This window comes from Columba livia, chromosome 1, assembly GCF_036013475.1.
Source record: "Columba livia isolate bColLiv1 breed racing homer chromosome 1, bColLiv1.pat.W.v2, whole genome shotgun sequence".
NCBI classification, from domain to species: domain Eukaryota; kingdom Metazoa; phylum Chordata; class Aves; order Columbiformes; family Columbidae; genus Columba; species Columba livia.
The window spans coordinates 92,695,210-92,710,199 of NC_088602.1; the positions used below are offsets into that span (position 1 = coordinate 92,695,210).

The following is a 14,990-nucleotide window of genomic DNA, read 5'->3' on the forward strand; positions in this document are numbered from 1 at the left end:
GAATCTATAGGGTAAAGCCTTGCAAAAATATAAGTGCAATATTGTTAGGATAACATGAGATTGTGCCAGAAAGAAGCGTCAGACAGTCGTACAGAGCAGGGTAACCAGTAACCTTGTCAGAGGTGTGTGTTAGCATTTCAAACCTCTGAAGAGGCACCTGGAATTCAGTAACTGTTTTAGTGTCTTGGGCCTAATTTTGAAAAGATAATATGAGTTATCACTTGAGAGAAGGAGCCCTACCTGACAAGTTGTCAGAAAAAAAAAGTGCACCTTTAATAGTTTGCTTTGTAGCTTGTTTTCTTTTTCACTGAGAGTAGTGGATGAAAGTTAATATTTGTGTATATATATATTATTGTGTAGAAGGATACTACTGAAAGTTTCTCTAATATAATGCAATATCTTGTGTTGGGCCAATAGTAGATTATATATATATCTTCATACGCATGGATACAGTGTTCAGACTGAACTTTCAATATTGACTCTATTTTTTTTCCCTCGTTTTGGAAGCTTAGTTCACCTGTATTAATGTTTCATTAACACTACCATTTCATTATTTATTTAAAGAGAAAAACAACCCATGTATCTCATAAGTAATATGACCTCAAGCTACCTGTTTTGGTGCTCCTGAAGGTTCAACTTGTCAATATCAAAAAGGATACAATCCAAGAAACAAGAGATTAAGGGAGAAAAATAAGAGCTGTAGATGACCTTGAAATATTGAAACTAAATCAAGAAGCCAGAGATATAATGCAATTACTAGGCTTCTGTATGTACAAAGTCTCAGTCCTATTTTGATGGTCCTGTTGGATTGCAGGCCTTTTGCCAGGTCACTCCACAGCAGGAAAATGCTGGTTTTCTTGTTAAAAAAGAAACAATTCAGAAAAAAAAAAAAAAGTACAGAAACATATTTTTGATGTTGTGAGTGATACAGAGTCAATACCCTTTTTCTGATGGTTGTTTTTCTCTGACAGAGTTGTTTTCCCCCCGATGAAAGAACACACTAAGCCCATGTGCATACTTGTCAAACATTTTATTTGTCATTCACACTAATTATGATATTGAATTTACAGAGCAAACTGTGGTACAAAGAAAGAAAGGAAGAAAGAAAGTCTTCATTAGAACTAACGCAGCAGTCCAGCTGCTCTGCATGCTAGTTGTAATGAATTCTCCCATGGCGCTGGACACAGCCATCCCTATGTACAGCAAGAGTCTACTCTGATGTGGTATTTAGAGACTTCCTGTAGTGGGGGAAAAATCTACTCTTATCTCTTTTCCTATCTGGTTCCAAGAAACAGCAGCCCCTCTCCTCTCCTGCCCCAACCCTCCCAAAAGGGAAAAAATAAAATAAAATAAAATAAAATAAAATAAAATAAAATAAAAATCCCCTGCAATCAAAAGCAAAAAAGCAAACTTCCAGAACCTGATATTTTCCCCTTCTGGAAATGTTCAGCATAACAGTGTCAAAGGAAAATGTGACTGTTGCAGGATGCTGCAGCATCTGTTTTGTAAACATAGCCAGTAAATGCTGAACGAATTTGCTTTGATGCCATTTTGATAGGAGTGTGTCTCCTGCTGTGTCCTCCCCTCAGACTTACCATACGGCCACCTCAGACTGAAAGTTTAGTTTTTGTTTAAAAGAAAGGTGTAACTGTCAGACCCAGAATACCACAAATAACCCACAGATTTTTGCACATTCATTTCTCCCCTACCACAAAAAAGTGAAGTGTTGAATAGAGACCATGCTATAACTGTTTACAAAAGTGAATAAAATGTAGTTAATCTTGAAGCTTAAAATAACTAATTCAGAAAGAAATAAGTCTCACTACAGTATTTAAGCAAACACAAAGTTACGTTCATTAAAAACACAGAAAAATGAAAAAAATGCTGAATAATTACAAGCACTAAATATTTTGCTATGAAGCTTTAGAAATCTATTTACATACATAAATACAAGTAACTCTGTTGATGCAACCCTTTTAAGACAAGAAGAAAAATGCCAAGTGATTGGTATTGACCAAGCAAGGTTAACAAAAATAAAATACAAAAATGTTACGATGCAGGAAAACAAGCAAGTGTTTTGCTCAGATAGAAAAATGATCCACTTCTCCTGAATCTTCAAATACACCAATGGAAAAGGTCACCCAGAGAGCAGTAATGAATGTTTCAAGAGTGCAGGCAATTCGGAACACTCTGGCAAAGGCTGTGGGCCATTTGGAGAAAAGGTTTTTTTTATTCTTTTCCAGCAGATAATTTGCCGTAACTCTACAAATCAAATCCTTCATAGCAGGGATGCGCTCTGCATCTGCCTCCCCCTTGTGCTAAAGCTCCTGTACATCGCCCTGGAACGGTAGCAGAGATGCTTGAAGTGAGCGTGAACGTTGTGTGAGAGCAAAGTTGAAGGCCTTAGAGCAAATGACAGCCAGGCCCTATATTTACTTCAAAATTGTTTGACACAGCTGCATCTGGACAAGGGGTTGTGTCTTGTGAAAGGAACACACAAGCTGATAGTAAGGACCGCCATTAGCTGTACTTCAGTAGGGGAAGGTACCTAAGGCACTCTGCTGAGTGCACCTTGCAAAGAGAAGCACAATAGCTCTTTCTGGGTTCCATTCAGCTACTGGGATGATAAAACTACATAAATATATATATTATATGTATATAAAAATACATACTTATATGCTATAATTTGGAGACGAGTAAATGGGGGAAATGTTTTATCCGAATGTCCTCTTTGTGACTGCTTACTGCTCTTAAGATACAACAGGTATGACATGAGAGCATTTTTGCAGCCTTGAAGACCTTCGCTGTCCTTAGTGGGACAGGGGATAGCTACAAAAATACAGATTTGAGTAAACTGTGGTTTCTCATAAGCACTTGTTTGAATACGCTGAAACCCACAGTGATTAAACGGACTAATTGTGAGGGATAATGAACTTAATTTATCCTCTGTAATGAAGGTGCTGCTTTGTGCTGTGCTCAATATACACAGAGTGGTCAGACTCAGAACTTCAGGTGCTGGCAATTATCACAAGTGAGACACTGGGAGATTCCAGGGGGTTTGTTACGTGTCGGTAAAGACACGGGATGAGCGTGGTGACCAGTTCTGCAGTTTCTCATCCTGGTCACACTAGGGAGAGTAAAATTAAACTTCACCTTTAGGACAAGTGTAAAGAAAGTAGATGTGTCAACATAAGAAATGTTCAATGTAGGGTCTACTCTCCAGGCTAAGACATGCCAACTCTTCATTCTTGTCAATCCCTGATCTTTTACTTTCAAAACTGACTAGTACACTACTACGGGCTGAAAGGGGTGAATGACTTTAGCAGAAAGCAGGCTGTGGGGACAGACAGGCCTGGGAGCTTTTTGACCACATCGACGTCACTTTTGCCACCGGGCTGAAGTCACCCGGCCAGGGCAGCCCTGCCCTCCAGCGGTGAAGGCATCTGGCTCCTCTGAGGTCCTCTCCTCTCCCTCACTGCTGGGTCCATACTCACAGTACTATGCACTTGGGTGGTCCCATCACAAGGCAGATGTGAGAGCTATAGTGAACAATGATTTTAATTGCACAGTGACAGAGAATGTGTAAGCTGGATTCTGCAACAGAGCTACTGTTTGGTGATGAAGGATTTTTTTTTAGGCTACTGGAAGAGGTGAGATTCCAACTATGAAAATGTTACAACAGGAAGAGTGTCTGTATTTCCGTATTCAGGAAGGTCTCCATACTTCCAAAACATATTTTAAACTGTTCTGATATAATTTTGATGTTTTCTGTCTTTTTTGTTCAGACCAAACTCTAGAAAATCATAAAGAATATTATACTAAATGAAAAGCACAAGGCCATGCATGATTTTAATAGAAACATTTTTAACTTTTGCTGAGATCTCTTGAAACACTCCCTGTTTTCTGCACAAAAATGACCTTATTGACAATGTAAATTCTTCAATTTGTAACTTTTCAATACCAAAGTGCTACTGCATCTGACTTAAACAAAGAAGCAAAATCATATTTAAAAAAAAAAAAAAGAAAACTTGAAAAACAAATGGTTTTAAATAAGTCCAGCTGTTTTGCTGCCTGCAGCCAAGGATCTTTTTAATTTGAAACATTTTTTTTTTAACATCAAACACTGATCTGAAGTCCTGCTTTCAAATACTCTTTGAGTTGACCTGCAATTGTTTCACTCATTTAAGAGGTACATTAAATAATAATCAGCTAATTTGGAACGCACACGTGTCAACATCAGCAGTTTGTAATTAGTGAGTAGTACAAGAACTGCATTCAGATCAAACCCTCAAACAAAATAGTGCCATAAACTTTACAGTGACATTTGATATGTTTGTGCTGTAACGATGGGCAACGATGACAACTCTGTAGTAAACATGCTCTTAGTTTAAGCCTTAGTTTAAGTTAATACTTAGTTAAGTATTTGCTACAGAACAGAATATTGTATGTACCAGTTTTAAGTACCCTTCCTCTTCCCTCTGGAGATAGTGATGGAAGAACCATTAAGGCCCCTTCTTTGCTGGCCTGCTTTCCAGATGAGCTTGACGACCCTGTTCATTTCAAGTTATTTTGTGATGCAGGAACTGACCTATTTTGCAGTGCACTGGAATGTGGCTTCTGTACTGTTTAGAGCTCCTGGCTCTGCTGAGCTGGGAGCAAATTGCACACCAGCTCCATTGAAGCCAGGACTTCACCCTTGCCATGCTAACTGTGTCTCGGCTTTCACTTTTGAAAGACTAGGAGGCCTCTGCCTGTCAGAAGCCCAGGAGCAGAATGGGGCCATATGGAGATGTGTCTAGTTAGGGAATATTAAGTCTGCCTTATGAAAAATGTACATCCTGATTACCGATCCTGAGGCTCACCCCTGGTGATGAAGGAAAAGCAAGGAAGGAGTAGGGAGACATGATTCCACTGGCTGGGGAGGCACAGAAATTCATAGGGATTTTGGTGCCTAAATAATTTCAGTGGGAGTTGGACACCTAAACGCCTTTGAGGATCTGAGCTCAGTTAGCTGAGTAAAATGAGAGTGAGATAATTGTAAACAATAATTCTAAGTATTTAGGAGGTCACTTTACCCATCGTTATTTCAGCCTTTTTAAATGTGATAAATTTGATGTTGGCTGCTACCAAAAAAGGCAATTGCTGATCTTTTTTAATATAGGCATATTTAAATAATATTAGTATCAACAAATAAGAAAAGTCTAAATATCAAGCATAAATATCAATGAACTCATCAAAGTAATACAGTAGTTGAAAATGACCCAAGGCTGTAGCCGTTGTATTAAAAAAAAAAAGAAGTCCAAGGGGAAAAAGTTAAATTAATTAAATGAAAAAGGGGCTGATTCTTTCAGTTGACAAAGCAAGAAAGAAGCAAGCATGTTTAAAACAAAAAGAAAAAAGCAAAATGTGGGTTTTTTTTGCAATTTATAAGGTGCCAAGAGAAACAAAACAAATCAGATGCAAAGCAGGATGAGCTGCATCCTAAAAAAAACCCCAAAATAAACCCAAAACAAAACGAAAAAACCCCACCAATAAAAAATTCCATATTCTTTGGAATACACAACATGGTTAAAAAAAAAAAAATAAAGAAAGAATTAACTCCAACATATAAAACCTCTCATTCACAGCATTGCTAAAACAGGAGCGTTCACAGTTTCCCTCTGGGAATCTTCCTATACTTCCTTACAGTTAATATGTCCAGAAGATGCAGTAAACTCACTAAGATTTTTTTATTTTAGGTTTTAAGTCTTAAAAATAGAAATGAACCGAAATTCTCTTTAGGGCTGTGGAGACCTTCAGGCCCAGGCACGTTAGAAAGCCACAGGCCTGGAAGCAGACTGGGTACCTTCCTACCCACCCTCCCTACCTCTGGACCACCATCTCAGGTGTCCTCCTTTCCAGAAGCTCAGCCCCCGGTGAGGGATGCTTTGCTGGAGCCATGTCGCTTGGCCAGGGGCTGGCTAATACATGCCACCACGCTGACTTCTGGAGGGTTGGCTTCTGAAAGTGATGTATGAACATGGAAGGGCCCATAAGAAAGACAGGTATCTATGGGGTACCTATGGGCACCGGGAAATGGAAAGCACGCTAGTCCTGACCCATGACTACTTAAAATTCGCTCAGTATGGTCGCCACACCGCTTCCTCTAGCCTTGCTGTGGTTGCCATGTTGGTGGGGGAGTTGCTGTGGCTCCCTTCTGCCTCAACCACATCGCTTTGGTTGGGGAGGTTGGGGTTGAGGAGTGTTGATCCTGTGGAGGCGTTGGTGCAGGGGGGGTGGATGCGTGGGGGGGACCGGTCTCCCCCCGAGATCATGGAGAACTGATAGGAGCCGGCGGAGGTTCCGTAGTAGAGGTGGTAGGAGGGCGAACTGGTCTGGAACGGGCTGCCCTGGGCCTGCGATGAGCCGGGGTAGGGAGGTGGGAGGTATGTGTGGTATCTTGTGGCTGTGGACATGGCAGACATACCGATTCCTATCCCTGAACTGACAGGCGTCGGCGTGTAGGTGAACGCTCCTGGGTAGTGCATCCGAGGGTCGGAGATGGAAGGGAGTGCAGAGAAGGAGCGGTCGATTCCCACTCGGGGGTCACTGAACGCAGTCAAGTCAGAAGCACCTGGGTGGTGGGGAAGGCAGACAGAGAACTGTTGAGCTGGGAGAATGGAGGTTCCCCTGTTCGAGGTGATAACCAACATCCAAACTCTGCTTGGTTAACTGAAGTGGTGCTGATACTGCCAGAACAGAGCTGTTCATCACCTGCTCTTCAATGCAGTCATTGTTGTGCTTGTGGATCTGGGTGTTTTGGACTAATTTCAGTAAAGCAGCAATTAAAGAAGAGTGCCAAGCTCTCGCCCTGTTCTGCATGTGTATGTATTTGTTCTTATGAGACCTTAAAGCACACACGATCATTTGCACTTCCAGAGTGCCCACATCCAGGTGCGTGGGTGGGTGGAGAAGAGGGACACAAATCTCAAGCTCCTTGCCCAGCCTCACAACTCACCAGGGACACTGACGGGGCCTAAATATAAATTGTCCATGTTCTGCATAGTCTCTCCTTGCACCCAGTTTTATTTGCCAACTCAAATGCGAAGCTCCGTGGAGAAGAGATTGTCCTTCAGGTGCAGGAACATGCACAGGCAAGATTTACGCACACAGGCTCAACCCAGCTGTCAGCACTGGGGAGCACAGCTCCTCATTGACTCTGAGCACTGCCAAAGTCAAGATAAATCAGGTTCACTTAAGGTCTTTGTATCTGGGTCCTCATATAACATCTACATAATTGTTACTAGCTTTTGAAAATCTTGGCTCTAGTGAGTATGTAAAAAAGGACAACAATAGTACTACCTTTTTAAAGCAGAATGATGTATTTGGGGGTTAGCCTTTTTTTCTTCCCTTCATATATGCTAGAAGCCTTTTTCATCCTGCTAAGTGAAATGTTTTATAGGACAGTCAAATTCTGCTCTGCTTTGTCTGTCACCAGTGATAGTGTGCTTGGTCCCACCGTCTCCTTCCCTGGTGTGCAAGGATGAAACAAGCAGAGCAGATAATGGCCTCTTTAGGAAGGATCTTCATCATGACTCAGATTAATGGAAGGTGTCCCTGGAGTTGGCAGCTACGCATGATTAAAATAACAATAATAATTAAGAAAAAATCTTTCCAGAAGACAGCTTCTTCTGTCAGACAAGGCGTGGAGTCTGCAGAAGAGGAGCCATGTGCTGAAGGAAATACTCATGAGAAGAAGCAGAGAGAAAACAAAGCTCTTGGCTCTGACTGGGTTTAAAGCTGGAGCAGACACACTCCAGCGCCAAGTTCTGAAAGCTCGTCAATGACACAGCCAGCACACTTTGATGAATTTCTACACATTTCTTAGAAAAGCTCTGACGCATGCTGTATGCTTCCTTTTTGAGTTTGCCTCCCATTTTTTTTCTGGAAGATTAATGGGACCCTTGAACACATTTCCTTCCCCTAGACCCCAGCACCTTTAGATTTAACGTGGATTAATATACACGATGGTATGGAATGGCAGGAGTTGCAGAATAGCTAAGGTTAAAGGTAGCATCTGTCAACTTGCCAGATTTTAAATGGTTCTTCCACACCTCATTGCTGAAAAAGAAATCAGACTTCTTGAAACTGCCTGGACACATCACTTATCAGATGAGGGTTTCTTCTGCTCAGTTTGGCAAAAAGCAGAATAATGAACCTTAATGTCAAGATGTTTCAAGTATGTCCCATATCGTCACTTTTTCTTTTGACTCACTGTGTCTGTAGGTGCTAGGGCCTAAAAAAACCTGTCAAATTTGCTCTTTGTTCTGACAAGGAGAAATTTCTTAGACAGACAGCGCATGTGACAGTAATGGGATTGGGAAGAAAATATCGTTAAAGATTTTTCTGGGAATACTGAATCATCTTTAACATAGGAGTATCATTTTGGAAGCATTATGAAAAACACTTAAGATGTATAGAGATGAGCCTCCATGAACAGAATTAAGACAGAAAAGAAAGAATGATGGCATGTGAGTGAAGCTTTTCTGGGTTCCTTCACAGGTCGTGGCGGAACTACGCCTGCCCCAAGGTAAATCACTTTGACAAGCCCTAGTGCTGGTGCTCTACATCCATGCTCACCATGTGCCACAAAAGAAACACAACCTGAGGTTACTCCACTCAAATATGGCTGTCTTCTGTTGGACTGTGGGCTCCTGGGGACAGCCACCGTGGAAGCCTTGGGTGCTCACACCACGCACAGCACGATAAGAGCCCTGGTACACAATGAGGACATGTGGGCACTATGGCAATGCAAAAAATATTGCATTTCAATACTGACTGCATCCACTCATTTGAGGGCAACCGCAGTCTCCACATGGATAAGATAAAATGTGGTTAACATCTCCATTCAATCTGACTCATGTACCCACACCTACAAGTACACATGCACAAGGCACCCATGTATACAGTTTGAAAATCAAAATAGCTGGTAAATATTGATTTCAAACAATTCTGTCAAAAAAACCCTGACTTTTCTAAGTTAAAAACTTGATGAGATCATTTGTTTTACTTGAAATTTCCTTGTTGATATGAAGATCTTTTTTCATCCTCTCCATTTCCTCAATTTCTGCGTTTTGCCAGTGGAAAAGAGTGCAAAGGGATGGAAACACAGAGGAGAAAGTAAAAAGAGGTATTTTCATTTATTAAAAAAGATTGTGCCAATGAAAAATCAGATAGATAGATAGATAGATAGATATTGTAAAACAAAAACTTTTTTTTTCTTCTATAAGTTTTCCTGTATTTTCAGCTATCTCTAAGATGTAATTAGCAGCCAGACCTAAACAATAGTTTACTTTCGGTGGGCATCATCCCTGCGACTCTTTCAAAGCAGGCTCTATATGACAGCAACAGGACAGGCTGGAGCACATTCACGTGATTCTTTTTGAGCTTAGAAGAAGCCCTGAGTATTCAAATGAGAGCAATATGTGTGGACAAAGAAGATATTTTTGAAAAAGCCATATGCAAATTTGAATTATATGGCTCTCATTCATTTTAAGAAAATTCCTGCAATTGAACACACACATATTGTTTCATCATGTTAGAGTCAGCAGATGGTCAGTGGAATATGGTGGAAGCCAGGGGGGTAGCTTTCACATCCGTACTATATTTTTATGTTGGGTTGTAAAGCTCTGCAGTACAATTTGATGAAGATGTAACAAGACAACCCAGTGCAACATTTAAAATGTCAAACCCCACCATCCTGCAGTCAGTGTGTCCACCCATAACCTGCTGTGCTCTGGTCTGAATTTAGAGCAGGGGAAGGAACCAGAACTGAAATAATCTGTGGCATTCATTTTTTGGCAGATACAATAGCTCTTCAGCACTCCAAACTATTTTTATAGTTCCATACATCTTCAAAGTGCTGCTTTCTCCTCTTTTTTTTTTTTTTGACAATGATATGTTGGGCCCCAAACCGTATTTCTTTACTCTTTGCACAAATCCCAGCAAAGTGTTGGAGAAGGCTTTGTTGTTGAGGGCCCGCAACAGGCCTCACTGCAACTGGATGGAAGCTGCAGCAGCACCGCAGGACATTACAACCCGTTTGCCTCAGGTATTGGCCTCGAGGCTTTGGTGAGGGGGACACTAACTTTTAGGTACTTACTTGACAGCCGGCTTGAAAGCTCTGCGGTGAGGGATGTCATGCCGCTAGCCCTGCCAGGTGATATTGGGGTGGCAGGGTGCACGGAGGGGGTGGCGATGGAGCCCAGGTACTGGTAGGACTGGTCATAGGACCATGGTGGAGAAGGCTGGACTTGCCTTGTGTCTGCAATGAAAAAGAGACCTATAGGCTGTTTTGAATGATAAAACTTTGCAATCAAATATGTGAACGAAACCACATGGTGGAAATAGAAACTTAAATGCCCAGATAATTACATTTCAGTTCCATAATCCCCTTTGTCAAGAGACCTTCAGGTGAGTTGCTTTCTGAAACATTATTTGTGTCTCTGTGAGTTTTGATCAGTTGATTATTTCTTGGGAAGCTTTTTGATATTTTGCATCGATGGTGAGCAGGGAAAAATGGTCAAGGAAAAGCAGATTAAGCTTTCCAAGGTGAAAGTCTATTCATTGTTGCGATGCATTGGTATTTCTGGGTGTGGGTTTGTAGTCCTTTTAGCCAAAAAGACATGTCATGCCTGACACCAAGGAGACAAAGATACCAAACCATGAGTGTTTCTGTGCAACTGTGCAAGTAGAGAGAGAAAAAGCAAGATGAAAATGTGTGTGTGAGAGAGAAGCAGAGATGGAGAGTGAAATTAGTGTCCTTAAGAAGTCAGACTCTCCACTGGATGAATGGGATAAGGGAATTTGACTTCTTCCATCTCTTGAAAATCCTAGGCTTAATGAAATGAGCAGGTATTCTGTATATCTATTTTGTATACACTGTGTATAAAATGCGGAGATACAATTCAGAGTGATGCTACATGTACCAGCAGTGGTTGAACTTCAGAAACAGAAAGCCTTACACAAAATCTGTGGAACTGCCAAGCTGAAAATGCAGACACCCTACGAGTACAGGCTTTCAGTAGAAACTGCAGCTTCTTGGGAGCAAAATCTCAAAATGCACAGATACATAAAACATTTACAGAAAAACCTGTTGTTTTCTAGCCACGCAACTACTTTGGCTGGCTTTTGAAATGAGAGGTGCATGGCAGGGAGTTTGTCCAAATTGGTTGCACCAATGCAGGAACAACTCTTTTCTGTTTATTTCATCTTTGTATATGTATATTTTTCAGTGTATAGAAATGTCTAGTTTTCGTATATTTCAAAGTGAGAAATATTCCTGCCCCTTGCCTACCCATTTTTTTTTTTTAATTTTTTTTAGTAAAATCTTTCATATTTTCTCCAGCACTAAGAGCATTCTCCCGAAGCTTCGTCTAGCTAATTATCCTTTTGAAAGAAGCAAACGTTGGATGAACAACATTCAGATAAAACTGATATCCGCATGGAAGGGAAATTTCCCAAGTCTGAGATGAAGGACTTTGATCTTCCATCAGAAAACCCATCTGGAAATTATTATTTTGTTGTGCTTTATGGAGACGAGTTTTACATTTTGTTTGTTTCATCTGTTTAGAAGGAAGGATTTATACAAAACTCTAAGCCTTTAAAAAAAAACAACTAGTGAAGTCATTTGCAGGAGAAACTGGAGTCTTGTAAAGATTTTTCTGCTGAGTAACATATTCAGATTCAGATATTATTAATATTTATTTTTTTTCAGGCAGACTTCCTTAAAAATAAATTCAGTTGGCTCATGCTGTTTTAAAAGCAACATCCAATTGGGTTAAATGGACTTTAGTAGAAACAAACAAAAAGACATAGACACAGACCCTGCCTTATTCTGAATTACAACATCATCTCATTGTTAATGTATGGTCAGTGTTTATTAAAGATGACAGGGAGACAGATGAGGGAATTCAGTCTCCAGGGGTAGCATTAAGATAAATAGCACAAAGAATCTACGGAGTAAGCGTTGTAATCATACCACACTGTGTGTTTCAATTCTGAAACAGGGTTAATTAAAACGTTACTCCTTTATTCCAGCACGTAATTCCATTGACTTCAGTTCAGCAATGTGGCTGAGCATTAGAATCATGATACATGTGCTGGAGGGATCCTAGCCCAGGGAAGGAAGCTCCCTCAGTTCATCCTCCTCCCCAGGGAGCCCTCGCACTCTACCAAGGCTGGAACCACAGGTGACAACCCTTGCCCTCTGTCACCTCTCTCTGCAGGGCTCTGTTCAACCCTGTCACCGCAGAAGCCACTGAACCCTTTTGGTTGGAAATATTTTATCACCTGCTTTCAGGTGCTCTGGCCTTAGCAATTAGCACTGCAGTGAAGAAGGGAAAAATCTTCCTCCAGAGCGGTCGGGGTATGTGTGAAGGGGGTGGTGCCACTCGTCCTTGTTTTTCAGGCTGAAAGGAGAGAACGTACTGTCTGCCTTCTCTTCTTAAGCTGTCTTGTCTGGTGGGGCAGCTCTCTCAGCCAGATTTCTCCTGTTTCGTACATTGCTGGCTCTTCAGGACAAGTGACATGGTTTTGTCTGGTACCTTGCCCAGCACACATAGGAATCTGCTCTGTAAAACAGCCTCAAGTGCAATAAACATGCAGACAAGGGTAAGAAGCTGCAGGAAGAGCTGCAGCAGCCACCTCAGCAGCAGCAGAAGAAAGACCTTGTCACGGATTTACTGAACACTGACAAGACTAAATTGAAATCTGGTCTCTTTCTTTAGTGCTACTAGAATTAGCTGTGTGCTGTCCCGACTAGAAATCGGATAATGGACTAAGTATGTGTCTAGCAACATCCTGAAAGAGATTATCAAGGTATCTGACCTGCCTCATCCATTTGCTGTTATTACTGACCTCTGGGGTACTTGAAATAGTGATAGACAGCCCGAGAGACCCCCATTTATTAAAGTCCTCATCCCATTAAGTCTTTCTTAAGTGAAAGTTCAATCTACCAATCAATTTCCCATCTTGGTACCTGTATTCCCAATCCCTGTATTTGCTCTTAAAGGTTGGCTTTTTGACATCAGACTGGTTAACAAGACGCAATCTATTCAGTGATGTTAATATGGCATATTATATTACATACACATATTAAAGCAGGTTCTGCTGACTAACCCCAGGCACCACCTTCACAGTTGTTCTGTAACAGGAAGAGTACCACTGTAATAGCATTTTTATGGCACCTTTTCAGTATTAAGAGGCACACTCAGCTCCCAGTAAAGGCAAGGTTTGCATTTCCAGCAGCTTAGTAGGATCTGGATCAGGGGCCTCAAATAGCATTTTATTTTTGATATCTGCTTTTCTTCAGATCACAGGTTACCTGAAATGAAACTGGAATTGATTCAAATTTGCTGCAGGACTAGGCTACACTAAAAGGCAATGAACTTTTCTGAGTCCATCTCTTTTCTGCTTTCAGAACAAAGAGGTGCACATCTCAAAACTCAATAGCTTTGCATGGGGAACTGAATGTGTGGCTTTTGTGTGGCTGAAGTTAATTTAGTGAAAATACGCTGCATATAAATGGAAGTTGCTTTCCAACTCACAATATCTGTGACGAGATTTGCAGGGAGAGCTACTTCAACAAAGGGAAATAACAGCGCTTTGGGCCCACACGGTTTTAAAGCCAAACAGGATTCCAAAATAATTTTAAAGCAGATCAAAATAGCAAGAAACCAAGGAAGTTGCCCAAGTTGTTGATCTGTGCCCAGTCCTCTTGGTATTTCTCCCATTAGCAAGTACTTTCCATTTCTGCTCTTTATGGTGTGAGAAAATGCATTTAAAACATGAAAACAGTTATTAATTGCAATAAAACACTCCAGGGCGAGAATTATGGTGCAATAATTCACACCTTACTGTGTAGTCACGAGCTCTCGGCCTCTAGCCTCATGCCTAACAAGCTATTAAGCAGAAAGTATTGAACCATCTTTCATGCCTCATCATGTTTTATTACCACGAAAAGGTTGTGTTCGGCTTGTTTTAAAAAGTTGTAATTAAGCTGTACAAATGTTGCATAATCCTTAATAGTTTAATGAAACAAGCTTTGGTAGAGACTCGGGGCCGGGGCGGCGGGGAAAGCCGTTCTCCCCCTTTCATGATGCTCCCTCCGGTCCCAATACTTAGCATTTTCCCAGCCATTTTCGCCGTGGAAGATGAAAAAGCCTAACTCGAAGGAGGCGGATGGCGGTCGGTCGCCGAGAGATGCCGAGGGCAGCCGGGTGTCAGTAGGTGGCAGCGGAGCCCTTGCAAAAGGCGAGCGCTTGCACAAGGCAAGCCTTTGCAGAAGCCGAGCCTTTGCAGAAGCCGAGCCTTTGCAGAAGCCGAGCCTTTGCAGAAGCCTAGCGCTTGCAGAAGCCGAGCCCTTGCAGAAGGCAGCAGCAGCAGAGGCGGCGGCTCCGCGCCCCGGAGCGCCCCGAAGTCGGCGGGCGTTTGCCGGGCCCCCACCGCCGGGCCGGGAGCGCAGCGGGCAGCCTGTTTTCCAGACACCGAATGAAATAACCAGCTTGAGCAGGAATTTTCGCGGCGCCGCCACAGCCCTTCGTACGACCTTTGTTAACACCTTTGAGTCGTTCCCACCCGGGACGCTGACGGTGCTGTCTGAGCGCAGCTCTGCTCTGCAGGGTGACTGCACAGAGGTAGCATCTCTCTTAGGAGCGGCTCTGGGTCCAGTGAGTACCCAAGAGCCTGGATGCAAAGGAGAGATGTATGCACCCTGACCCAATGCCGGTTCTGCTCAGCAAGTGTTATCTTTAAGTCAGGGCAAACAAACACCTGCCAGGCAATGGAGTTGTCCCAGTGTCACACTGGGCATATTTTGGCTTCCAAAGTTGTTACTGATAGTCAAGTACAAAAGGAGAAGAACTCTGTTTGTGCTCAGAGTACAGGGTAAATGGGTCAGGACCTCAGTCAAAACCACAACATATCCTCTGAACTTGCACAGAACATCTTTT

The 14,990-nt window shown here is 42.0% G+C and overlaps 1 protein-coding gene across 5 annotated transcripts in view; it reads right to left on the reverse strand.

Moving 5' to 3' along the window:
- Window positions 1–1,015: 1,015 nt before the first annotated feature.
- RUNX1 (RUNX family transcription factor 1) overlaps window positions 1,016–14,990 on the reverse strand; it is a 178,782-nt gene continuing 164,807 nt past the window's right edge. For 2 of the 5 annotated variants that reach the window (XM_021299759.2, XM_021299756.2), the window contains 2 exons: window positions 10,142–10,303; window positions 1,016–6,613 (listed from right to left, as the gene is read on the reverse strand). In XM_021299759.2, coding sequence (XP_021155434.2) covers window positions 6,120–6,613; window positions 10,142–10,303 — 656 coding nt within the window. In that variant the 3' untranslated portion in view covers window positions 1,016–6,119. Of the gene's footprint in view, window positions 6,614–10,141; window positions 10,322–14,990 lie in introns of all 5 variants that reach the window. The other 3 variants (XM_065067311.1, XM_065067330.1, XM_065067336.1) reach the window with 2 other exon arrangements.